The sequence below is a fragment of the Hippoglossus hippoglossus genome, chromosome 4, assembly GCF_009819705.1.
Source record: "Hippoglossus hippoglossus isolate fHipHip1 chromosome 4, fHipHip1.pri, whole genome shotgun sequence".
In the NCBI taxonomy this organism is placed as follows: Eukaryota; Metazoa; Chordata; class Actinopteri; order Pleuronectiformes; family Pleuronectidae; genus Hippoglossus; species Hippoglossus hippoglossus.
In genome coordinates this window covers 13,932,625-13,959,966 of record NC_047154.1, presented here as the reverse complement: position 1 = coordinate 13,959,966, position 27,342 = coordinate 13,932,625, and the positions used below count along the sequence as shown (strand labels likewise).

At 41.5% G+C, this 27,342-nt stretch overlaps 1 protein-coding gene across 11 annotated transcripts in view; it reads left to right on the top strand.

Moving 5' to 3' along the window:
* LOC117760173 (voltage-dependent R-type calcium channel subunit alpha-1E) overlaps positions 1-27,342 on the top strand; it is an 88,212-nt gene that overhangs the window by 10,040 nt on the left and 50,830 nt on the right. For 3 of the 11 annotated variants that reach the window (XM_034582999.1, XM_034582989.1, XM_034582998.1), the window contains exons 2-3: positions 216-778; positions 21,298-21,564. In XM_034582999.1, the coding sequence (XP_034438890.1) occupies positions 249-778; positions 21,298-21,564 (797 nt within the window). In that variant the 5' untranslated portion in view covers positions 216-248. Of the gene's footprint in view, positions 1-215; positions 779-21,297; positions 21,565-27,342 lie in introns of those variants that run through there. The other 8 variants (XM_034582992.1, XM_034582990.1, XM_034582991.1 and 5 more) reach the window with 3 other exon arrangements.

Sequence of the window (27,342 nt, the reverse complement as noted above, 5' to 3'; positions counted from 1 at the left end):
ATTTTGGTTTATACAAAAACTGTTTTTGCCAGTAATTACAAATTATATTTATTCATCTCTCTTTTTGAGAAAATTCTGTGTCTGTAAATTTCACAAAAATATGCTTTTGGTGTGTAGTGAAATGATGAGTGAGGATTTGTTCATTAATATCTTCTGTCTCTCTCATTTTCTTTCCTTCCTTTCTGTTTCATCTCCTCTCCCTTTCCTTCCTGTAGCACTATGCTGAGGTCCCGGGCAGCCTTCCCACAATGCTGGAACTGGGCTCCTATCCGGTCAGCTCTCAGTCTCTGACAGGGGACCACAATGCTTTAGGGCTACCTAGAGTGCCAGGAGGGCCAGACTGTCCAGTGGGGGGTGTGGGCATGGGGGCGATTCGTGGTAGCAGTACCCCGAGACACAATATCCTCCACCCGTCCCCATCGGACTGTGAGGGCTGGCAGAAGCATCGTGCCGGACTGGCCAGAGGGTCAAGTCTGTATTCTGAGTCCCACTCTCTCCTGGAGCCCCAAAGTCTCTCAACCAGCTATGACACGCTTTACCTCCCACATATGTCTGGACACGCTCCCCCTCTGCACCCAAACCGTCTGGGCCTCTGTCTTGATGTGGCCTCGACTTTTGACGTTGGAGGGGGGATGCTGGGGGTGGATGGAGATTTGGCGGTGAGTCCCAATGTGATCAAGAGACGTCGGGGCGGCCTGATCGAGCAGAGGGACATTGTAAAAGCCCACCAGGCTCATAAGATCCACAGCACACCACAGGCACGACGCAAGGAGTGGGAGTGAGTATGAGGCTAATACTTTATACTACAAGAAATTCAAAGATACAGTGGATATAAATCAGATCTAACTGTTATATGAGCTGCTTTTTCTACTTTAATCTACAGCGTATACTATTCAGCACTCCCTGTGAGCAGAGATCACATTTTATTTGGACAAATGTAAAGTTTACGAGGATGCAGCTGAAAGTGATGTAAAGTTCAGATTTGTTATGGCCACACTCTGGATAACCCTTCATTTGTGCAGTTTAATGACATTCATCATATACACTGTGACTTAGCAAAGCTTCTCAGTTATTTGATCTAAAGTATAAATTAAAGTATAATTAAAACGACTGTCAACACCTGCCATCAGACTTATGTCTTTAGGGTACAATGAGAAAGAAGGATTTAAGATGCAAGTTTATTTTTCAGTATATATTGACAGGTATTCGACCGGTGAAGCCGCTCAAAAACATGTAGTGCATGGGTTGGTGTATGTATGTTCACTGCAGTGTTTGATATGAGGGGTCGCACAGCATTCTGGGAAATGTACGTATTCATAAGTTCTCATGTCTGTGTATGTCCAGTAGGCAGTTAGCTTAGCATGAGAAGTGGAATCAGGAAAAGGCTAACCTGGCTCTGTCTATCCAGAACAAAATCTACCTGCAGGCTGAAGCTCACCAGTTAACATTGTATATGGTATGTCTATTATCGGTTTACACTTTGGTGTTCGTCCTTCTCCTGTTTCCTTGTTTTTTTTGCTGGTAGGTGGCAGAGCACAGAGCCAGACCAGCTGTTGTCCATTGTTTTAAGTTGCTGAGTTGTAAGCTGACTTAACCACCTGCATGCTGTCACTTCATATTTACCTTACAGATATGAGCTCGGTATAAAATTTCTCATCTAACTTTTTGACAAGAGCAAATAATTCCCACAATTTCAACCATTAGCCGTAAGTGTAAGTTTTGCTGGAATGGATATATTAGCATGTCGGCCTAAATGTCTCATATCAGCAGCTGGTTATTGATTTTATGTCGGGGGTTTTGAGAAACTTCTTAACATGGTGAGAATATTCAGCAGGATATTGTATCTTCAGCTCTGAAAAGACTTTCAGATAACAGTTGAAGCACCAGTCTAATGCTCATTCAATCAACACCAGTTGCCCATAAATTGTATATGAGTGGGTGCGCTTATACCATGTCCCTTATACCATGCTTATGCCCTTTGAGTGTGTATGTGTAGTTACTGGTTTCCTGCCCTGCAGCGCTGTGGATTATAGCGGGGAGGCCCCCCTCTGTTTCTCTGCTGAAGCTGGGGCTTCACCTCTAGTGGCGTTGGCCCCCTCTGTGCCCCCCCACCCCCTTCTCGCCACAGGTACAGGATGCCACATCCGATGCTGAGCTATGTCTATAGCTGAAGGGACAAAGCCTTTGGGAGTGTGACAGAGGGATTGGAGGGTAGATGGGTAGATACATGTAGGAGGAGTGAATAAATGAGGACTAAAAATAAGATATTTATAATATGATCATTTAAGTCCACCTGACAATAGTTGATGTGGTCAATTACTGAGTAACCAGGCCTGTAGAGAGGCTCTGTCATGGACTAGATAATTTTTCTCTGGCCTGCCTAATATGATTATTACAATCGCAAATGACAGATCTACACTTGTGCTGCGGAGAGAACAATGACCAGAGTGAGTCAGGTTCTGTTACAACCATGAACAGCCACCTCTCAAGGCCACTTAGCAGCAAACCCACATCCACCTGACAGCAGGATGGAAAATGGGATGTTGCACCTGAGCCAAAGTGTGCACCTGCTTTTGTTTTTCAAAGGAAATTGGAGAAATATTAAATGAAAAAGAGAAGGTTATGGGAGTTTATTATACCATTGGTTCCATCACTCAGTTACTCCCCCTGGTACTTGTTGGGCTGTTTCAAAAATATTGCCAGCCAGATTTCCATGAAATTTAGGATGGGTATTCATTGTCCCCAGAGAACTGCCCCTAAAACTGTGACAACCCACTGACCCACCATCAGGTCAAAATTTGTATCCTCTTTAAATAAAGACATGTCTTTAAGTAATGGGCCGATTTCCATAAAATGTTCTCAGGATCATGGTGTCTCACAGAAGATGAATTTTAATATTTTAATAATTACCTCAACTAAGGAGATTATGTTTTCTGTGGTGTTGGTTTCATTTTTAGTTTGCAGGATTACGCAAAAACACTGGACTGATTACCATGAACCTTTTGGGGAAGGATACGATGTGGGTCAGGAAAGAACCCATTCAATTTTTGTGCTGATCTTGATCAGAAGGTGGACAGAAGGTTTGCTTTCTTTAACTTGACATGAGAGGGAGTTGGTGGAGGTATGATCTCGCTGAGCACAAGGCTAGTTCCTTGATGTTTACTCCTTCACGATCATTTGTCCAAATTATTATTCCATAAAAAATGATTTAATCCTCCCAAGAAAATATGTCATCTTTGGCCATTACCTATCCCACTCTAACTGACCTGTGCGTTAAATAGACAGTGTTGCAATTTGGTGAACTTTGCTAAGGATATTCATGGTCCATAGAGGATTAACTCTGATATTCTCTCTACTTCAGTGACCCTGTGTTCTACACTGAATTTTCAATCTCTAAGTTGCTCTAAGAGCAACTCAATACAGCATTGCCATGCTCCCCAGAGGAAGAACCCTTCTATTGTTTCCATTACCTGGTCTCGAGGGCCATTCTGAGGTCAGACCGCACGCGTTTGTCCACAAACAATCAACATTGTGTTGTTTTCCCTCTGACCCTTCTGTATTGTGGATTAAGAGCAATGAAACCTCTATGAGGCCGGTACTTTCTTTAGTTGGTGTTTTTTTATGTGCGTCCAGTGAGGAGCTTCTGAAGGATTAGTATATGACATTCGGATCTCGATCATGTTGAAACAGCAAACACTGCTTTGTAAATGAAGCAATTAAGTCTATAATTCTGGCATTTTGTTCTGCTTTTAGCTGTGTGTGTGTTTGTGCGTGTGTTTGTGCGTGTGTGCGTGCGTGTGTGTGTTTGAAACATGGCATTCAGGATGAAGACATCCTTTCCGGAAGTGCTTGATGAAATTACAGTATTTAGAGTTTGTGTCAACGTGGCCATAATGACGGTAATCAGACTGAATCAATCTGACCTTTCAACTGCAGGAGCGGTTGGTCACAAACAGAGAAGATCACTAGATTGATTTGATTGATTTGGTTTGTGTGTTTTGGAGTTTAATTTATGTTTTTCATCCAAGCCAAAGGCAGCATGAGTTTTATGTTTGCACCAAAACAATCATTTGGAAACGTTTTTGCATAGTTTTACATAGTTTTATACACATTTCACAAAATATCTCACAGACACTCTGGTGTCTCCTGAAACCTCAGTATATCCACTAAATGCTGTGGGTTTTACAATATTTTCCAAAACTGGCCCTGCCGTTTTTGTTAAATATTAAATAACTTGTGGGACCTCGACGAAGTCTCGAGGAAAAAATCACTGCGATGTGGAACTGCTAATAACTCTAAGATAAATACAGTGCCGGATCGAGGATCCGTGCTCAAGTTTGTCCTCTTCATATTAGAGCTGCATTTAGGTTTTTAGTGAAAAAATCACTCAACATTTTGTTCTAAATCATTCATATGATCATATTTCTCCCCAGACTAATGACTGTGCACTAACACTCGCCACTTCGAAGAGTTACTCATATTTATAATGACCTGACATACTGTTTATGTTTTTCCACCGTTCCTTGGCCGACGTGCAGGCAACACACACATGCACATCTATATAAATGTGCACAGTGAAGGACATCAAACATCAACGATTCCTGTAATAATTTATAGGCGATATAATCTGGAAATGCTGCAGGTGTCAGTGGTTACAGATGGCAGGCGAGGACATTGGCACATATCTCTCTCTCTGTCTGTGTGTGTGTGTGTGTGTGTGTGTGTGTGTGTGTGTGTGTGTGTGTGTGTGTGTGTGTGTGTGTGTGTGTGTGTGTGTGTGTGTGTGTGTGTGTGTGTGTGTGTGTGTGTGTGTGTGTGTGTGTGTGCTTTGTGTTATCATTAGTTATCTTTGCAGGGCTGTGCTTCCTATCCATGCTGGTCCTATCCTCTGCAGGGGTGTTTACAGACTCGGACACGTTGTTTGATCCTCATCTCTTCTGATCATAGCTACAGTTGTCAAATTGGCCGTATTCAGTAGAGTCAGTGTTTTGATTCTTTGAGTTTCTTTGCCTTTCAGTTCAGGGTTTTTGTTTTCGTTGAAGTCTCCATGAAGCATTCTGAGTTCAGCAGGGACATTACCAAACAATTAGTTTGTTTAGCCCTGTGAGCATCACTGGTCTGTTTTGGTTGATATTTGTACCACTTAGCTCCTGACTGTAAACTAATGGATGGACAGAATTTGTTTGTACAGACATTCATGGTCTTCAGAGGATGAATCATATTGAATAGATCTCATGAGGTTGGAAGTCAAATGTCATCAGGTAAAGATTTATCTAGTGACTTTGGTTTGTGATTACGTGTAAAACTAATAATATTCTTCTCAGCCTCAGTTGTAGTTTGTATGAAGTGCAAATAAATCAATAATTTTAGCATGCTTAAGTACAAAAAGGGAGATTTGTGAACATTTCAGAAAATGTTTGTATATCTAATGTGGGACCTGATCTCAATACATGCAATATTGAGATAAAGTGGCCAATCAGGCAAGCTGTGTTCAAACTGTGTTGATAATCCCCAGAAACACAGTTTACTTTCAAAGTTTAATTATTCTCTTATCCTGTTATTTCTTTTTCTTTTTTTTGTCTGTATTTTTTCTTTCATGAAAAGAACTTTTAATGAATATAGATTTCACCTTTGTAGAAAAACTATAACTCTCTGTCCTCTTCCTCTGGCTGAGCCTTATTTTCCAAGAGAAAACATCCACTCGATTTGATCCCCTGCAATCTGTTGTATTTGATCAAACTGAACTGTTCTGTGAAGCTGCACTATGGGGTGGAAAAGCAATAATGTAGTCACTGGAAACAGTGACACCACCTTTGGCTTCAATCTGTCTGCTTCTCTTCAGTGTTTGTCTTCCCACAAGCCATTAGCTCTGAAAGAGCGCTTGCACTCTGCCGGCCTCAGAGGACCTCGCATGTCGGTTTGTTCACAACCTGTTGAGCCGTTAGTCAGACGGAGATTCAGGAGGGAAGACAGAGGGATTTACAAAGTCTGCTGCTGAGTCTGTTTATTCACACTTTCTGATTCTCATTTGTCTCACAAGAAACCAAGCGAGTGGATGGATGTTTTGTACAGAGGCGTAATTGGACAAAAAGGTAATCTAAATCTCGGGGAACCTTTTTGTTCATCCCTACCAATTTTAAAGGATTTGCTGAAGTTCACTTCGTATGCCCCATTCAGGTTTAATTTACTCTCCCTCTTGTTGTCAGAGCTACTGTAACCAATTTAAACTCAATTCAGGGTCAATGTACAATTTCTATAAAGGTCATCGAAGCCTCTTTCATCAGTGCTTTACTCCTGAAGCTTTGACGCTTAATTAGGCCTGACCCTTTCTAATTTCATCAGTATAGAGCCGAGAGAGGGAGAGAATCTGCCTTCCCTCCGTATCGGTGTCCTTCTCCTTCATTATTGTCTTCCTGTAAGTCTCAGACCGACACCAAGTGCAGTGTAAATGTCAGAGCTGTTTGTCATAAGTGAATTATTAATGACGACACGCTGAAAAGACATTTTCCCCACCACAAAACCCTGTGTCTGTCAAACAATAAGCCGAATGGCGGAGGCAGCATTATTGAGAGGGAGAGAGAGAATGTGCATCGAGAGAAACTTGTTGAAATGTTTGTTGGCTCGCACGCACACACACGCTTAGATGGGGTTTTCGTTTAATTCAAACTGGCATATTTGTTTTATGACGAGGATGTATTTGGTTTTGCTGCACTCCGCGTAGAGAGCTTCTCATTAACTGATAAATTGATATACCGCTGCACTCATTCACTCGCTCGCCCTCTATGTTTTGGTTCGTCTTTGTGCTCTCGCTCTCTCTCGCTCTCTCTCTCTGAATGGACAAATGTGGCAAACTGAAACTACTGTTGACATCACAGAGATGGAGAGAGATCATGAGTTTCTGTGATGTGTGATCTGTCGGTCGATGGCGGTGTCCATCATATCTAAATGTAGCTCCGGGGTGTAATATGAAGACAGTGAAGGGATGGGAAAGAGTGAAGCAGAGCAACAAAGAGAATAAAGACAGTTGCAGAGTGAAGTGGTATCAACATTTAAAAAAAGAAAATGTCTGCATGCCCTCGCGTTGCCCTCTTACTTGTAAAATAATGTTTTGTATAAAGGCCTCATGGACTTAATATTTTATTGCTCTTATTATAGCATTAGCTATGCACAGCACCTTTTGGTTTTAATGACGAAATGACTTTAGAAATGGTCGAAGTGACATGGACTGTGTAATCGCAGCATGCCTGGTTTGATTCCAGCTTGAGACCTTCGTTGCGTGTCATCTCTCGCCTCATGTTCCTGTCAATCTCTATTGTCAGTATGAGGACAGACGCACCAAGAAATAATCCAAAAGAGCAAATCTGGACTCCAGCACAGCAGTGCTTGTGGCTAAATGCTGAAGTCAGCATCCAACATGCTTGCAGTGATGTTCAGCAGGTACATTTTCACCATTTTAGTTTCGTATGTTACCATCCTTAGAAGAACGGGAATGTACCAAACTTCAATTCATTGTTTTCCATACATTTAAAACGGAAGCACAAATTCCAGCCTATTGGTGGCAGCAGAGGAAAAGTTAGGCAACCACCAAAATCAACAGGGTTCATCATCTGGGCACCATGACAGAATGTATGAACTAAATTTCATGGTAATCGTCCATTCAGTCTGTACCAAAGCCATCCATACTTACATACATCCATACATATAGCTGATCCTTTTAAGGGAAGCTGGAGCCAATCCCAGCTGACGTTTAGCGACAGGCGGGTTCACCCTGGACAGGTGGTCAGCATATTGCAGGGCTGACACATAGAGACAAACAACCATTAGCGCTCACATTCACACCTACCGTCAAATTAGAATCTCCAATTAACCTAACTCCAATCTGCAGAAAACCCACGCAGACACAGGAAAAACATGCCAACTCTCAGCAGTGGACTAACAGACCAGTATTTGCCCTTTTGTGTTAGTTCAGAGCACAACATCATCATATGGCCTACATTGTGTCTCACCACAGAGGGTCACCTGGGTGTCCTCATTCCCTGATTCTTTCAGTATTACAATATTACATGTGACTACCATGCATCTTTAGGCTCGTGCCCTGCTTTACTGACACCAGCTATGTCTCCTGAGGGAACTCTATGAAATATGGCCCCTGGTCCTCCCGAGCGACACCACATGACTCATTTACTATTGCATATTCACATTCAGATGGGCTTGCGCTCAGGTGCACACACACTGACACTCACACAATGAATATGCTTTGCAGGCACTGGTGTAGATCAACTTTTATGAACTGTTTAATAAATAAAGACCATCATTGTGCTGATAACTCACATGCTTTGAGTAATCTCTGAGATAATGCTTCAGGCTCTGTGCTTGATGGAAAATATCCAATTGATTTAGTTAATTTAAGTCTTTATTTTTGAAGAATGTGTGTTAAAAGGTCTAATTGTGTTTTCTGTGCTTTGGTAAAATAACTCAGAAAACCACCAAAGCATCATAAAGTGAGAAACAAGTCCATCTTCCATCCGTGTTTGTCTAAACATAAACTTTTTACTCTTTAAACAAATGATATTAAATATGAATAGTCAATTTGAGATTTTAACTTCATGAACTCGCACTTTAAAGGTTTATTTGAAGAAGAGATTCATCCTCAGCTCCTCTGAGCCAGGGGTTCCCAAACTTTTCCATGCCAAGGACCCCCATATAGCATAAGCCTCTGGCGGGGACCCCCCAGTTGCAGGGTTAGTATATATATATATATATATTCTAGTTTTTCTATTTTGTTATTTATTTATTACATTCAGTGTCTCTCTTCCGTTATAAACAGTGCTTGTCATTTAGGTATGTTTGTCTCTGTGTGTACACCTGGTCCCTCACTAGGGGGAGGGGTGGGCTTGGTAGTTCCTACACAGTTTATCTATCCTAGGTTTAATGGCTCTCACTGCCAGACGAATGTCATTCTCCACTTGCAGACCAGCTCTGTGCTTTGTTTTCAATACCTTCAATGTAGAACAGCCAGACTCGCAGAGGTACAGTATGTGGTGGCAAATGGAAGAAGAGATTTCTTACCTCCGAGTTTTAGATGCCAAGGTGGTATTCTGTGGTTGTGGCAGTTTTGCAGCTGAGTCATCTTCAGTCTGGTGGTCTGATGGTCTTTTTCTTTTTAAAAATGTGTCCATTATTGCCTTTAGCAGGAGGTAGCTAGCTATTTCTCAGGCACACAGCAACTTTCTGATGCAGCGGCTGCTCGATTCTGATTGGCTTGAGCGGTGTGTGGTTTTTTAAAATTAAAAGATTGGCATTAGAAGAAAAAAAAGATTAATACTTTTACTTTTATTGTCACATTGTCCCCCCTTTTCGGGACCCCCACTTTGAAAAGCAGTGCTCTGAGCAGTATATTTGCTGTACAGGTTCTGCTGGAGGTGAAAATAGAAATGCAGCACTTTGTGTTGACCTCCCGTACAGCCCTGTGATACGACACCATTTAGCACAGGAAGCAATATGACCTGCTCCGTGTGTGTGTGTGTGTGTGTGTGTGTGTGTGTGTGTGTGCTCGCTCCCGCAGATAAATAACAAAACCTGCTGTAATGATGTTTGTCCACACACATTTAACCCACCCCCTTCTTAAAATAGGAACAGGCTTCGAGCTAACACGAGGGAGGAGGTGATGTAGGTCCTGAACCTTCCTGTTGGTGGCCAGGTCGTAAAATGTCAAGTTGTAAATGAGAAATTCAACCAAACAAAAAAGTGAAATTAATTGTTGCTTTAGCAAAATCATTATAACATTACTATATGGCAAGATATAAATTAAATATATGCACTGAACATGCATCTTTCTCTTATGCCTGTGAGCTGTATTGATTTCACAATTTTAAATGACAGCTTTAATACTTAATTTACCATTTTATAGCCGTGTGTGTTATATTCCTACATGTTAAAATTATAGCCATCATGTGCTTCTTTGAAAATTAAAGTCCTGACACGCTGAGGAGCACGAGTGTGCACCCTGTCGTAGACCTTGTAATCTCTCCCCATCCTTTCATTCAAAGCCTCGGATTTGAATATCAAAGATGATTGTGCTGTGTGTTCTGAGAGTTCAATGCTGTTTAGACTCATTGGAGCAAATAATACCTTTGTAGTGCAACAGGACTTCTTTCTGTCGCTGACGCTTCTGAGCCGAACGGGCTCAGCATGCAGAACGAGCCGGGTCTTTATTGAAATTTTCTATTTTGGACCCTTAATTTGAGATTACAATTCAGTGATGGGTCAGATTTTAGTGTATGTGGTTAGCATCAAGATCCCCACATTAGCCACAGCTCTGTTCGAGGGAACGAGCCAAAGACATGCCTGAAGTGTGTGTGTGGGGGAGATATTCATCACGTCCATATCCCCCGCCAAAACCAGAGTCCAGTCATGGCAGCTGTGTGACTTATGTTTCCCCGGGAAGGTGTAGTTCTGACAAATGGGTGAAGAAGGATGCTGAGTAAGCAAAGTGAGTCTTCATCAATATCCAGCACGGCAGCAGCAGAGTGAGACTCCAGCGCCATGTCTGTGACCTCTAGTGGAGCCTGTGAGAGCTGTTCACTGCACAAAACAGGCGCATGCATGCATTCATGAGACAAATGGGTGCTGCTTAGCCTGTGGTGGTGATGTCATTTGGAACCAGCAGGTGAAAGAGGCATGAGCTGGAAGGGTTCACGGAGCAGAGGAATGATGAGAATAGAATTCCCGGAGAATAATTCACACAGAGGCACAATGAGAAGAAGAAAGTGACACCGCACATAGTTTTAAGTTTTAAAGCTTTAATTAGTTGTAAGTCAGCTCCGTCCTCCTCACACCGGATCCCGCCTTGCATGTTGTAACCCTGGGACAGAGAAGTGATCAATCATGTTAACATTGGGACAAAGTTTGATTTGATCCCGTGTGTGTGTGTGTGTGTGTGTGTGTGTGTGTGTGTGTGTGTGTGTGTGTGTGTGTGTGTGTGTGTGTGTGTGTGTGTGTGTGTGTGTGTGTGTGTGTGTGTGTGTGTGTGTGTGTTAAATTAGCCCCTTGTTGCCCACCAGAGGGCATTCAAAATCCACACTCTTTATGATTCATCGCAGCTTCGGCCAAGCTTGTCGGCACAGTATGTTTTCCAGTTCGGAGCAGATGCCACTGTAGAAGCTGTTGGATAATGATGTTGTGAGAAAGACTGTCATGTGGAGGGGAAATCAAGCAAATCTGATCTGCAGCTGCTGGGAAAGTCTTAAGGATCTCAATAAAGTCCAAATTATTTTGCAGAAAACCTTAGGCTGGGGCTTTATGATAAGAGTTTATTGTTCTTGAGTTTTTGGGGTTTATTTGCCAATGGTTCTATCCTAGAGCTAAAACTAAGCTACCTCATGACCTGTCCAGGATATATCCTGCCTTGGATGGATGATGTGTTAACTCATATTCAGTCCAGATTTTGGTTTAATCAGAGGCGGGCAGAGGCCAGGACGGAGAGTTTTGGGTTAAATCCAGAGGTCCTACATTTTCTCCCAGACTCTCGCCTCCAGTCTACCCTATTCCTCTCTGTGCTTCATTCATGTGCGCTGTGCACTACATAGCTTTTCCAGGCCTTAGGGGTCCTTCGCCAATGCACCAGCCTACACCGGCAGTCTGCTCATTGCCTGTATCCAGCCCTTGCACATGCCTGGTAAATTTACTGCAGCCTGTTAACAATATTGATCTGTTTGGCTGCCAGTATGATTATTAACAGTCTTCTCATTCACTCATAGTTTTGAGCCAGAAAGATATATGGACTATTGTATGGTTTAATTTAAAAAGGTAAATGGCTGCAGCACCAAGCAATCACTGCAAATACCTTATTCATGACTTTTTTTTTATTATTAGCCCACCACCTGCTTCCTGCTCATTGTTTATTATGATGGATTTCCATTGTCTGGATTTGATGCTTTTCTTTTTTCTCCTTTTGGTTTTGCACCATGTTTTCTAAGAAATCTCTCAACGTCTCTATTACCCTGCGAATTCTCCAAAGCACCTATATGTGTCTCACTTTCACTGTACAAGCAAATAACATATTTGGTTTTTATGTTGAAAGTAAGGCCATGAAAGGGGTTAGGGTTAGGGTTGTAACAATGTGAATAATAGTGCACAAAAAGAAGACAGGTTTCTAAAGTGAATTAACCTTTAATGACCAGATAGTCTTGTTATAAAACAGCATCAGTATCAGTACATTTCTTAAATTTTTCTGTTTGTCATACTGAAATGAAGGAATACACTCCATATATATTGTTGAGACAATTACAGTGACTGAAGAATATCTAAACACGACATTGAAACTGATTATGGTCTGCCACATTAAATAATGTAGTGCCATCATTTGTCACTAGGTGGAGATAATCTCTCAGCGATTTTACTGCCCACCACTACAATTTCTTCTATGGGAGATGGTTATTCCCGAATGAGGCAGATTTAAGGAAAATAACATGATGTGACAGTGATGTTAGTACACGTATGAATTAGTGTTAAATAAGAAGCTAATTTTATCATATTATTGAATATTGCTGAAAATGTCATCCATCTGCTCTATGACGGCAAATACTTTGAAAGAGACAAACCTGCCATGACATCCAATTTTCTTTGCACAGTTGATTCCTCTATTAACCGTTGGAATGAAAAATGAATGAATGAAAGCTCTGGTTAAAGTCTGTATTGTTTTCCAGGGTTCATCAGTGGTCTGACGTGGCTCCTGATCACTTCCCCACAGGCTAAGAAAATGAAAAAAGTCACTTAAAATCTCTCAAATTCTTTTGCAACCAGTCCAAGTTATAGCTTTAAAAAGTTGTTACATTAGTATTACAAGTGGTGAATCAGGCTTTTATTATCATGTGTGATGAGTTGAGTATTTCTCAAACTCAGTATTTGAGTTTAATAGAACTTCAGTTGTATATTTGAATATAATTGTGATTTGAATGATTGAACATTTACAAACAGTTTAGACATTAATTGAGCTTGATTTTAAGAGGTTTTTTTATCTAATGATCTTGTTTCTTTCTTAAAGCTTTTTCCGTCACACTGTTATTTAAGGCTGTGCATACATATCTGTGTGAATGCTAATAAGCTCAACTTAATATGGACAGTGTGCTGCCAAAGACTGCATTGCAGTATTTGTATTATCTGCTCAACCTCCCTCAGCCTGTATATGTGCCTGTTTGAATGTTACCTCTGAAACACATCAGGCCAGTTTGAGGCTAATCCGCTTGCCAGTAAGTTCACCAGGATGATTCGGTGCATGTTGTGGAAATTTACTGACGACATCATCTCAGCAGCAGAAATCCTGAAGTGCTCTTCTTCATCTTTTTTTTTAGATTAAGCTGCTTTAATGAATAAGGCATCTCAAACAGCTGTATAAATGTCTGTGTTTGTTTCTTGTTATCTGGTTGATAACTGCAGCAGATCATTGAATGCCCTATTGTTATTTAATTGGACCGGTTGAAACCAGGTTAACATGCTCGTGGACAACGGTCATAACTCAGCTCCCCGTGGGGGCCGAGGATTTATATAGGTTATTGCTTAAAATCTAGGGTTACGGCGACAGATTCACAGGGCTGAGAATAGGGGCCATGTCAGTTCAGTTGCTAGGAAACAAGTAGGAGGAAGACAACAGTGGAAGGCAGAAATCTGGGTTGGGTACAGCCAAGGAGAGAGGGAGGGAGAGAGAGAGAGGGTAAGACAGCTGGAGAAATTGAGGAGGGTGAGAGAGAGAGAGAGAGAGAGAGAGAGAGAGAGAGAGAGAGAGAGAGACAGAAGAATTGTGCTGCAGGGTAAACGTGTTTCATCACATTTCCTTCAGGCGCTGATCAAGGCCATGGAGAGAAATCAACAGTGCTGCTATTTCCATGCTGTATTTCAGGGAGATGACTATTGATTCAGTCAAACCCTCTTGTAATTATTCCTGTTTCTATGATCAAAAACACTTTGCCAGTTTAAAGCCCAGAAATTCAAATGGTGGTTGAGATCATTACTCACTCACACACACACACACACACACACACACACACACACACACACACACACACACACACACACACACACACACACACACACACACACACACACACACGAAGGTCCTCTCATGTCCTAAGCATTACCATGTCAATGAAGCTAAATATAGCGCATCTCCCAGCCCCTTCATCTCACCACATCAATAGGTCTGGCTTGGCCGTCAGTCTGTCCTTCGTGTGTTTGCCCCAAGCTTTTCTTTGTCATGTTCAAATCTTGGCTCAGGCCGATGGCACACCGACGGCACAGCGGTTAGTTTTTTGTAAGTTGGAGCATGAACCAATATGAAAGATAATTGGTGAGAACTTCTGACACAAATTGACAGTATGTGAAGCGGGTAAAAAAAAAGAGTCCCATCATGGGGTCAACTCTATCTAATGGGGACAAACAGCAAGACCCCATAACATAAATCATTACATTTCAAAATAGAGACATGTTTTTAGGTGAGGTTATTTTAAGTTAAGGGTGTGTGTGCGTGAGTGAGTGAGTAAGTGAGTGTGCGTGTGTGTTAAAGACCAGGTGCAAATGTGCACAGGTATGAGACGAGCGTGTGGAGAGGAAGAAAACTGTAATCATCCAGTGTGTTCTTCAGAGACCTGGAGTGAGAAGGAGGGAACAGTAGATCCTAATAAATGAACACAATATCAGACTGAGTTAGAGCAGACAAACAAAGAGCAGACAGGGGGTTACGGCTCCGTGGTCATTAATTCTCAACTTGAAGTTGAATTTGATGTTCATTGAGCTGCTGCCTCTCCACGGTCACAGTGTATCGCTCCCTCATGGATGACAACTTTACTGTAATCACTACAAAACAACAATCTGTCTTGGTTTGATAAAACTGTGAGATATTATGTTGTTTTTTTTTATTACCACTCACTTTCAAACAATCTGTTAAAGTTCCCTTTGTTTTTAGGTCCCACCGTTTTGTTTATTGTCTGTTTTTAATTGTTGCAGCAAATGGGAGTAACATCACTTTGTTGCTCACATTTTTGCCAGTACGTGTAAGCTGGACAGCATCGTCTCTCCGAGGATCTCTTGTTGCCATAGAAACTGTTTTGGCAATGACAGCTATAAAACAATTTCATGTTAGATTACCCTGTCGACAGTCACAGCAACTTACAAGGAAACTTTTTCTCCTCAAATGCACAGTTTAAAACTTAAAATTAAATGAATTCGATTCTTGTGTGCAATCAAAGTCTTAATACTTCGGGACTGTGAAGCATTGAACATGAGCAGGATGCTTCTGTGTGTTAAAACCATAGCATTTATCTCAAAAGCCTCTCAAAGTGCTGTAATGCATAAGGACTTGGGTGATCCTCCATGTTTGATTTAGCGCCATCCTCAGGCCAACTAGTATGATAACACATTGGTTTTTGACTCATTCTCCTCAGTCACTGTACTTGGTAGCAAATGTTAACTAAGCTTAACTAAGATGTTGAACTCATAGACCGTAGACTATATGAAGATGGACAACATGACACCTCCCCAAAAGTGCCAAAGTGTCTCTGTCGCCATCTGGTGGCTGGCTGCAGTATAGGTAATTAGTTCTGCTTTGTCCATGTTAGTGGATGGGACATGGGCACAACAAAGAAGTCAGAAAAACACACCAAATAAACTTGGTTTCTGTCATTTTAGTTAGTTCTTAGTTTGTTTAACTAGCAAGATTAAAACAAGTATGCATTAATTACAACGGACGGTTATTGAGTTAAAAGAAAATGACAAATATGCACATTTCCGAAACTCTTCCTGGATGATGACGTGTTTTGATGGCACTGTCTCAGTGTGTGTTTTGATCTGCTCTTTTATACCTTCACAATAAAAGCTCCTCCCACAGCTGCCATCACTTCTCCACACTGATGAAAATGTGTTGACACGTCTGCATCAGACGGACACACAGATTCCTTATCTGACATCTCTCTGTCTGTCACACAGTGCTGTGTAAATCATGTGACTTCTCAGTGTAACTCACTACAGTGGCTGCCAGCACGTACTCTGTACTACTCCAATTACACTACCTCTCATTTAGTCACAGATTGATTTGGCCTTTTTCTTTCTCTTTTATGTTTCACTTACCTGCGCTTGGTTTCAAATTAAATGAAGAATAAAAGAAACAGAAATAGCCAGAGGTACATGTTGATTTACCTAAAGTTTATCATTTAGTGTAAGTACCTTTCTGAATTGACTTGTCATTGTATGTGGTCCCCGCTGTCCTTGCTGAGTTAGCACATCTCATGGCATGAAGCTGAAGTTGTCATAATGTTTCTGAATGTGATATTTTTAGCAGAAACACAGAACACTGACTGAGCTGCACAATCCCTCATTAATGTGTCATTGTCTCCAAATCCATTTCTGAAAATCATACAAAATACCCAACAAATCCAAAATGAGCTCAAATCTGTTTAGCATTTATTTTTTTATAGAGAAAAAGGTGTAGGCTACTAAAATGTCTTCTATTTCTGGATTTATGTGGGTTGAGCACAGCACTATCTCATGAATAGAGATCAACAAGTAGAATAAGGTTTGAGAATAGCCATAAGAATTCAGCACACAGAAACTTGTTGGAATTATGCCGATGCAGTTTGTGTGCTTGCGTTCAGAAACCTAACGTGCAGGGGTGAATGGGCGCTGAGTTTATAACATTGTTATTTTCCCTCAGGGTAAGTAGCTACTCTAGTTACACAACTATAAATGGAAGTGGCTGATAATGACCAGGTTTCAAATCCAAGCCCACCAGGTATCGCCATCCCCACGTTCTATTTTTGAATTCAAATCTTTGTTCACAACTCAGTTCTGTGGCACTAAGTCCCATTACCAGAGCAGGGACTGTCAACCTGCTGTCATGACAGCTGATAACCTTAGTAACCCCCGCATTTCTCGGCTAGATTTTTGCAAACTAGACAACTTTTAATGCCAAGAGATGGTTTTCCAAAATTTACGCAATGTCCAATTAGACACCAGTTCTTCAGTTGTGTCTACCTTATAAAAATTGGTTGTTGTTGTTTTCCATCATATTCTGGTGTTTTAATACAGTTCAAGCTTTTTCAGCTTTACAATAAAATATTTCAGTTCTTCAATAAAAGACTTAATTTCAGATCTTGAGTTCCTTAGGATTTCTCCCTGGTCTCTTGGTTCAGAGCATCAGTTTACTCCTCTTAGATAAACCAGAATGGATGGATGCATGATAAAAATTGACTGGAGGGAAACCCCTGTTTAAGCTTCAGTATCTTATTTCTGATGTAATGACGTACGTCTTTAACAAACTGGTTCAATTTTAATAATGGCCAATACACAAATGTATATTTACTAACGCTGTATTTAAACAAACATGATAAACAATATATAATTGAAAGTTTGAACAAGGGAACAAATCCAAATAAAGATCGCTTCATTTAATATCAATCTTATCAGATATAAACATATACACAAATTGGAGAGGGGGAGTCATAAGCAGCCAACTGAAGCATTCTTGGAGCCCTTGCTACATGAGGGCGTGGTCACTTTTTCCTCCAGTGTCTCAGTTGTATCCATTTAACTACTGAAAAAGCCAAAATAATGAAGGAAGAAACGTTAAGTTTACCAAATGCTCCATTGATCAGGTATAAAGGTTCAAGGGAAGCACTTCACTTATCTTTTAGGTATCTAACAATGAACTGTTTGACCACTTCAGTACCAAAATCTATCAACAACTGCTGACTTACAACCAGTCATCCAGAAAGGTGTTCATATTAATGCCTAACAGCTGATTTATAAAGCATGTGGCACCAACTAACCTCAGGGCCACTGATGTCAATCATGTTGTGTTGATAGTACTTAAACAATATAACGAATATTTAGATTCCAAAGGGTGATTTTTAATGTGAGGAAAAAAAGAGTATTCAAATCATCACCTACATCACAGACTGTAACTGCTCGCTCTCTGCCTTTCTACAGGAAAGATCCATCCTCCCTCCGTCATCTCTGTTGCTAACACACAATTATCATAATTCACTCCTCCCCTCTCAGCCAAGAAAGCTGTGACTGCTGCTGCACTCTCTCATCCCGGCAGAAAACAATGACATGATATTGTTTGTGTGCTGCGGCGCCGAGAGAGTGGAGGAAGTGACATTTCAATCACACACAACTGAAACATCTAAAACGAAATGAAATGTGATTTTTTTTCTAAAGCATTTTTTTTTTGTTGCTTTATAACTGGAGGAGAAGCAGTATGTTTCTTCTGACTGTATAGAACAAGAAACCATCTGTCTGTTGTATGTTCTATTTTTAATGTCCATACTGTGTTGGAGCACTAATGAGTCAGAGGCCACACACCATTGAACACTGCCTCCGTCACACCACCATCACTAAACACCCATCAGTGTCAGCGTTGTGGTTAATCTCCTGCGGTTCTTCTCTTTGTCTTCAGCCTCCATCACTATTACTTCACTATTTCAGATTCAAAACTGTGTGATGATGGCTGGTGAATTTTACTTTACGCAGACTCTCAATTTGAATGCTCTGTAAGAACAAGGATTTTATTCCGGCATTGTCATATATCTTGCTTTTGTTTTGTGGTGGTGTTTTTCTTTGTGTAGGGCTCCATTGCCTCATTTAAAGGATAAGACCAGAGTTATTTCATATTTTTATTATTGACATTAAAATGCATTAAAAGACCAAAAAACCAACAATATGTTTGTCTCAGCCCCAAGCCCACTGTTTTCAATCAGAGTAAATCTTCAAAATAACCTTTAAAAACTTAATTTCATCCGGGCACTGTAAATTGTGCATTTGTTGGGTATTGTTTTAAAAGGTGCTTGAACACAAATTGAATCTGCTACTGAGTATTTACAGCAGGACAGAGAGACAGACTAAACTACAGCGCCCATGTTTGTGACAATGAAGAAACGCGTCAACCAGTGCAAAAATGTGGCTCATTGATTATTTAGAATATAAGCCTGATAAACACTGTTACATATAAGGAGAAGAAATACAACAGATGTGTTATAGTAGGTGCCTGGTTGGACTTGTAATTTAAGCATAAAGGAATTAAAAAGATTCCACCACAGCTTCAGGTTGAGAATGCATCTGCCAAGGCCAAACACTCCCTTTGTGAAACCACACTTAAATTCACTGGATCCAGATTTTTATTTGAATTAGCACCAAATACCAGTCCCCTGAACCTGCCAGATTTCTTTTCTTCAAGATCCATTCATTTCCTCTTTGAGAAATCAATGAAAATGTCGGGCCTCTGATTCAGGTCTACACCTTATTTATTGGGTTCTTCCCTGAACGATAACACATCCTTCCACCAAGTTTAGTGTTAATCTGCCCAGTAGTTTAATATGTAATGTTGCTAATAAACAAATAAACAAACAAACAACCAAACAAACCCTAACCCAAATGGACAGGGGTGAAAAAACAACCTCCTTAGTGGAGTAAATAACCCTAACCCAAAAACAGACTGGTTGTGTGTATGATAGGCTGCTTGACTGTATGTGGGTGCAAGCGTTTAATTGTATATATCATATCCAAAGCATATAGCTGTATATATATAGGGCATATTGTCTTGCTCTTTTACATCTGTGGCACAGAGCGATAGAATATAGGCTTTAACACGATACTTGTTAGTAGAATTACTTTACATGATTTGTTGACAATAAAAGAAAGAAACAATAATACCAGAATCATCCTGTTATTGCTCCCTGTACACTCATGTTTCCCATATCTGTCAGCGTTGCATTGGTCCCTGCCCTTCACTCCTTGATTGCAACAACCACACCCTCATGAGACTATAGATATGATCACTTCCAGTCAGCAGCACACAGCAGCATGAGTCCCCCCCCCCACTCACTATCATGCCTCTCTCAATAGTAGGTTCCACACCCTGTAATTAGCCAGAGAAGCTTGCTGTCATCCTCTTGAGTGAGCTGCTGCTGCTGCGCTCATTTCACAACAGGTGTTTGTTTATTCCTCCTCTCCACACGCACACGCACACACACACACACACACACTCCTCCAGATCTGATACGTGACCAGCATCCACTGCGCTCGCCCTGAGGCGTGACCATGCAAGGTGAACAACACAAGTCAAAGCCGAATATCACAGCGTGGTTCATCTTCAAATTGCTGTTGACCAGTCACGAATAAAAAAGGCTGTTGTCACTGACCACAGTCGACTGGAGAGAGAAGGTTACGCACATGTTCAGCAAAACGCACAGAACCGGTGTGCGGCTGCATTTTAATAGTTCGGATAATTACAGTTAATTATGATCTCCTGGTGGAGGCAGTTGCGTCTAATGATTGTTTTCATTTCACTGAGGTTTTTAATAATTCCTTGCAATACGCTGTGTTGCCTCTCCTCGCGGTTTACATGCGCACGTTAAGCAGCGTGGGTACAGGGTTGGACAGAGGCTATAGCAGAGGTGTGTTGATCCTGTCGCTTTGCATGAGGAGACACTGTTGTCTTCTTTCCTCTTTCACAGTGCGGGGGGAACCGGGGGAGATGCTTCCTTCACTATCCCGCTGCAGAGGAGCCGGATTCAGGATTTTCTCTTGTTGCGAGTGACGCGTAATTTTCTTCGCGTTGTTTCGGGGGGTGGGGGCGGGGGGGTGAAATGTGAAAGACGCCAAAGTTTTTTTTCTTTCCTCTTATTATTTAATATATAATTTTTTCCGTCCTGCGCTTGCACATGCAGCAGGATAGTGCTCTTGCCGTAGGTGGTCAACAGAGACGCGGAGAGAGGAGACAGGACTGATGTGCTCTGAATTAGTTAGTGGACTGTTGCCAGTTTATTTAAAAATCCATGGATTAACCTGCTCCTCTCCTCCTCGCTCCGGGGACTGAGGATGGCTGGAGACGTGACCTGTTGCAGATTCCTCTCTCTTCGCTCTCTTTGCTGTTTGAATGGATAAAACGCAGCAAAATGAAACCGATTCCACAACTTCATTTAATAAGACCACGGGTTCGTTAAATGAAGCGGGATATAATTACTTTTTTTATTTTGTTGTTTCCTTTTTTACGCACAGCGCACTAATAAGGTGGATCGACGTGCTGCTCTACACGGCTCCTCATCGGACGAGATATCCGTTCATGTTTTGATCTGGTTTTGAAGTTTCTTTGTTTTGGGCGATGGACTGAAACTGGTCAGGATCTCGCCACACCAAGCGCAGCACCGCGCCCTGCTTTCCAGGAGGACATAACCTCCTTCCCCCTGCTCTCTCCTCTCCCGTCTCACTCTCTCTGTCTCCTCCCGTGTTGGTGTTTGCTTTTGACAGAATGGCCAGATTTGGAGACGACGTTCCTGGCTTGTTGAGCTCAGGGGATGGAGGGTCCGAGCGCAACCGGAACCGCGATGGGGCGGCGGTGTCCACAGGTGGCATCTCCCCAGCCTTCAAGCAGACCAAAGCGCAGCGCGCCCGCACCATGGCCTTGTACAACCCCATCCCGGTCAGGGAGAACTGCTTCACCGTCAACAGGTCCCTGTTCATCTTTGGCGAGGACAACGTGGTCAGGAAGTACGCCAAGAAAATCATTGAGTGGCCATATCCTTTTTTTTCTGCTTCATGGTGAAAATGAAGTGGGTAAGGTGTGAATTACAAACACACTCATCCAATATGTGCAAGGAGTCATGTAGGTGTAAAATACACATGGTCTTCCTGTTGGTCTGTAAAAAAAAAACTTACATATATTTTTCATAAGGTGTAACAGGCCCACAAATAGCACATCACCTCATATTCCCACAAGTGGGGGAGAATCTGTGGGAAATTTCAGCACCATGGACAGCACACACAGCACGACACATGAGAAATTCAACCACCACACACACACACACACTATCAGAGTCCAGTCTGGAAAATGTTTGAATAACAACCCACTTCTCTGGTTCATATGAGCTAGATTAATTGAAATACAATGCAGTACTATTAGAAAGTGAAAAGACAGAATAAGCACCAAAGTTTGTATCGTTATTCTGATACAACGGAAACCCACAAGTGGGTGAAATTATGTATCAGTTTGACACAGGTTATATAAATAGCTTTATTTAGACAGGAACCACTGCAGAGGAGGAGGAGTTGTCAGTGGAAAGTGGATTAGTGGAACAGAGAGGAGATTCTCCATGTATGGCTCATATATTTTGTGTCAACAAAACCCTATGAAGACCGGCTGTTGCCATCAGACTCATTGTGTCTCCTGGTCAAATTATACAAAAGATAAAACAAACTCAACTAGAGCTGTTGTGATTGCTGAATTGTAAAAGAAAATGAATTAGCAGCCATTTTCATAGTTAATAAGTCATTTCTAAGCAAAAATTGTCAAACATTCTTCTCCAGTATGATGATTTGCTTATTTTTTCTGTTTTATTTCACTGCAAACTAAATATATTTGGGTTTTCTGCTGCTGATCAAACAAAACAAGAAATTTAAAGACATGTTATTGATGTTTTCTGCACTATTGTATGTTAAGTTGAAGCCCTAACTCACCTAGCCAAATATATGTTACATATTGTCTGGCTGGTTTTTCCATATAGACTCACTCTTCTATCAAGTGAAAATGTTTCCTCTGCTTTGCTGAGGAGGAACGACCACACGTAAATGTGCATTAGTGGCGTGTTTGTGCTGCAGCTCACCAGGTGTCTGGGCCAGGTGTGGCCTCTTCACTTCCATTGTTCTGCTCCATTCAGCAGCTTCCTGACTGACTTACTGGCCCCACTGCTGATTTTTGAAAACCCCAGTAAACAGAATGAGTGTGCTCCTTTTGTTGATTGCGGCTTGTGGGTTTTTTTTCTTTCACGGTGGGCCCCGTTCATTGAGCTGATTAAAAATAGAAACAGGATGAATTTCAATCATCAGCTGAGGTAAAAGGGTTGAAGTGCGTGTCTGTGTGTGTGCACGTTACTGTATGTGTGTCATCACAATATAGATAATTAAGTGGCTGGGTCATTACTAACAAATAATTCAACCATATCTCCATGCACATACATGTACATACTGGGGCGTGGTAAATGAAAGCATTGTATGTGCTGTAGTGACCAGAAGAAAAGCAGCCGGACTGAACCACCTCCAGGTTAATGTGCTGTTATGGAGGGAGTGTCTCATTACATCTAATGAGCTCTACTGTATCTGATTAACAGACATTAACAGGAATTATATGTAATGATGTCTGATCGCTGTGTCGTGTGCTATTACAACTAGTCATTACTCACTGAGTCAGACTATATTATATTGTTTGCTAATATGGTTTTAAAGGGAGGGATGCTGGGCTGAGTGATGTCGTATTCTGGTCAATTTCCACTGTGGCTGTGATGAGTGGATCAGTTCACTATGTATATGTGGATCATATTTAGTGTGCACACATACTGTACATATATATAAATTATATAAACATACTTGTGAGGACCCTTAATAACAGAGTGTATTCTTTAGCCTTAAGCTTAACCACCGTTAGTCCTGCAAGTACAGACTACTCGCTCGAATCTTGAGCACTACTTTAACCAGAAGAAGAGAAATGTGCGCAAACCAGTTAATTCTCCCGCAAACTGTTTTTATTTCACCTCCCAGGTAGATAACGTTTTTGGGTTCAGAAACTGGAGACTTGATGAAAGGTCTGTGCCCAAAATGTTACCCACCTGTGGACATTTTTCGTCTTCTGGTTTTCATCCCTTCTGTCCAACAGCTACTGTTTATTAAGTTTAATGAGTTTTTTTGTCTACTTTCTGCACACTTTACTGAGCTGCAGCAATGTGTCACTTTGTCAATTAGCAGATTTCCAGAAAATGTAATATAAAAGATAATCAAATTATCATTTTAGTACCTTTTAAGTAAACATGTCAGACACTCACAGGGGTCAGCGCATCAAATATCAGGATTTCATGAGGCCTTATGCAATAGAACATGAAATATTGTTGGTTTCCGACTATTTGTTACAAAAGACATCTGAAGACGTCACCCTGGATATTTTTCACTATGTTCTGACATTTTCCAGGCAAATTGATTCGTTTAAGGAAGTACTTGCTGGATTCATCGATTGTGAATTGAATGGTTACTTGCTGCCTTGTTCCCATTGTCTAAAACTCAAAGCCGTCCCCACACGAATAGAAGCACAAGTGCACACACAAACATACACACACACACACTCAGTCTCAGCAGGACGTCTCGTAAAGGTCAGCCTTGCGTTTGGAACACAACTTGCTGCTGTCACTGCGCCGTAAGAGGCTCTTCTTTCTCAATTAACAGCAGATGATCAATGCAGGAAATATCCAGAGGCTTCTGTGGTTTGGGTTTGTACTGGAGCCAGCGAGGCGTGTGTGGGCTTGTGAGAGCGTGTTGCTCTTTATTTTGATAGTAGTTTGAGTACATATTTTTAATTTTTTTATGTCCCTTTGTGCTGGTTTATAGGAATAAGGGGTGATTTTATAGGTGTGCTAGTCTAACTGTCAGTCGCTTGAGGTTGAATTCAATGAAGGCAGGTCGAGGCCTGGCAGACGAGAGGCAGGGATAATGAAGCAAATTACCTGAGTTTAGTGTGGCGGGCCTGGTGGGAACTGGCAGCTGCTCCTCCTCTCTGATCCCCACTGGGATCCCCCACAGCAGGAAGTTTCCCATTGAGAAGGTACACCTGTAAATAATTGATTGTTTGATTTAATAGAGTTTGTTTCATCAGGGCACACATGAATAACCATGTGAGAGTAAGACGTGCTTACTGGATGACAGACATAGTTTTTCTGCTTTATTAAAAACAAACCTGTTTGAGACACATATGGGGCAAAGAGTCCACTTTCCAATCCACTGGAATGAGTGTGTAGATCTCCCTCCGAGGCCTTTTATCATGATTTAAATTACATAGGCTCTAATTTCATTAGTCAACTTAGATTTGAGAAAGTCCATTAATTTCCCTTGAACTAAAGCCTTGCATAAAAAGTGGAAATGTAAAATTACCAAAGGAATGTCCCTCATGAAGTTATGGTCCTACTCTCATTATTTCCAATTATAAAAACAGTTTTCTTGCTTATTACCTGCTTTTTAAATCTTTATTTTAAATAAGTGTAGCTGTAGGATATGAAACAAGTATAAATAAGCATTTGTAAACTGGACTATTCGGGCTGCATTCATTATCAGGGTTGATCACTTAGAGTTAAAACAGGCCACTGAAATGTGGAATGAAATTGAACACAGTTTGTTGCAGCAGTCAGCCAAATCTGTTCAGTTGATAATATCTTTCTTATCTTAGCCATATTTTAACAACTGCACAGTTTGAATTGCATTGATAAATAGAGATTTAATTTGAAGTGTATCAGTGTCCTGATTCTCCAGACTCAAACAGAGCTTCATCATTGATTTCACTCCAAAATGGAGATTACACCCCTGCCCTTCCTCTATATCTTTGTATATTTGATACTGTTCTCCACCTGTGGCTCACACACATATAAACACACATGCTGCAGATAATTCACAGGTTTCCAATAAGCCCAACTCAGATGCCCATGATTCATTTTTATTTTCAACTCATGCAATAATAATCACAGGGGCTCAGGCCCAATCTGGGCTGGAGCGCGCTCGCAGATGAATGTGGCATCACACTCTGTCTCCGTTTCTATTTTTACACAATTGTTTGAGGAATCAAGGCTGAGTGCCAGCGTCACTGTGACTCACAGGATTGCTCACGAGACACCTTGTTGCTAAAGCTGGAAGACGCACCGTGATCCGCGTCACACACACCAGCTGACATCCAGGCTCTTGGGCAAACGTCTCATATATATGTCTTGATATATTTCTTGTGATCAGATTTTTTTGTCAAGACAGTTAAGTCATTTAGCTGACATATACAAGCTTGTTTTTCTTCAAGATCCACCATTTAGTGGTTATAATTAGTACATCATAAAGTGTGTGTGTGCGTGTGTGTGCGTGTGTGTGTGCGCGCAAGCTCAGCTGCCGTCTTGTAGCATTGACTTTTGGACGGATGAGAAGCCTGTTGCCGTGGATACCTCCCTCCTCTGTTTCTATCTTCTTTTTCTCTCTTTTCTCCCCTTTCCCACCCATTCCTGCTTATTGTGTGGGAACCATAGACTGTATATAAAAAAGATGGGAACGTTGGGGCCGGCTAGAGGCTAAAGTGATGCTACTTCTGGAAAATATCAAAACAAACTTGAAAACAGCCCCCAAGCTTGAGACAGACCGACACTTTTTACGATTTGTTTTTGTGCTCATCGTCTGCCGATGGCTGCTATAGTTTTTATTTTTACTTTATTTTTAAGTTCTCAGCAATTACTTGCATCCACTGAGTCAGTGTGTGGCACAGGCTTGGTTTAAGTCAGAACTCCTGTGGGCATGTGGGAGATTATGGTATTTGCTCTGCTTATTTAGCTTCTCATTGCTCACACGTCCCTGAATAACCCTGCTGGATACGACTGCCAGCGCAGCATCGACCTGTCCGGTGTCAGTCTCCCATTGCCTCCTCCTCACCCACCTATTTCACAAGCTTCTCACTCTGGATATAACCATCTTCTTCTCCTCCGCCGATCACCCTTTATTGCCCACATCATTTTCATTCTTCCGCTCTCCCTTCCTGTGTCATCCCTGCAGATTTAAGCTCCCTTCCTTCCTATACCTCTCCTCCACACAACCAGGAAAGAGGGGACCACCCACGCAGAGCATTAGATACAGAGCACATTGATGCTCTAAGCTCAACCCCAGAGCAGCCAGAGTTGAACTGACAACAATTCAGGTCCCACAGAACAGACTGTAAAGCTTGTAGCAAGAGTCGCCCTGTTTATAGGAGCGCAACTCCGCAAGAGTGTGTGTATGTGTGTGTGTCCTTGTGTTGCTGTCTTTTGCAGCTGACCTCTGATAAGGTGAAGCCAGCTTCTGGTTGTGTCTGGAGCCGCGGGGTTTATTACATTCCACATTAATTCTGTTCCATACAGAAGAATGATTGTCGAAGCTTGTCGACCTTTGCTTAGGCGACACACTGCTGGGCCTGATGTACTTCAATTAAATGAAAAAACAATGTCCAGGCCTGTACTGTATCTGAACCTTAACGTCCCTAAAACAGATGCTCTGTATGCTGTATAAATATACTATGATTTCTAGAGCTTTTTATTACACTACACACATTGGAAGTAATGCTGAGCTCCGATGAATACCAGCACATGAGTGTGACCTAGAATCCTTGAGCTTTCTCTGTATCTGTTTCATGTGCACTTTTCTTATTGTCAATAAATCCCATCAAAAATATGTGATGCAGTGGTTAGTTCCATTGCCTCACAGCAAGGAGGTTCCTGGTTCGAATCCTAAGCCCAGGTTTCTCTGTGTGGAGTGTTTTTA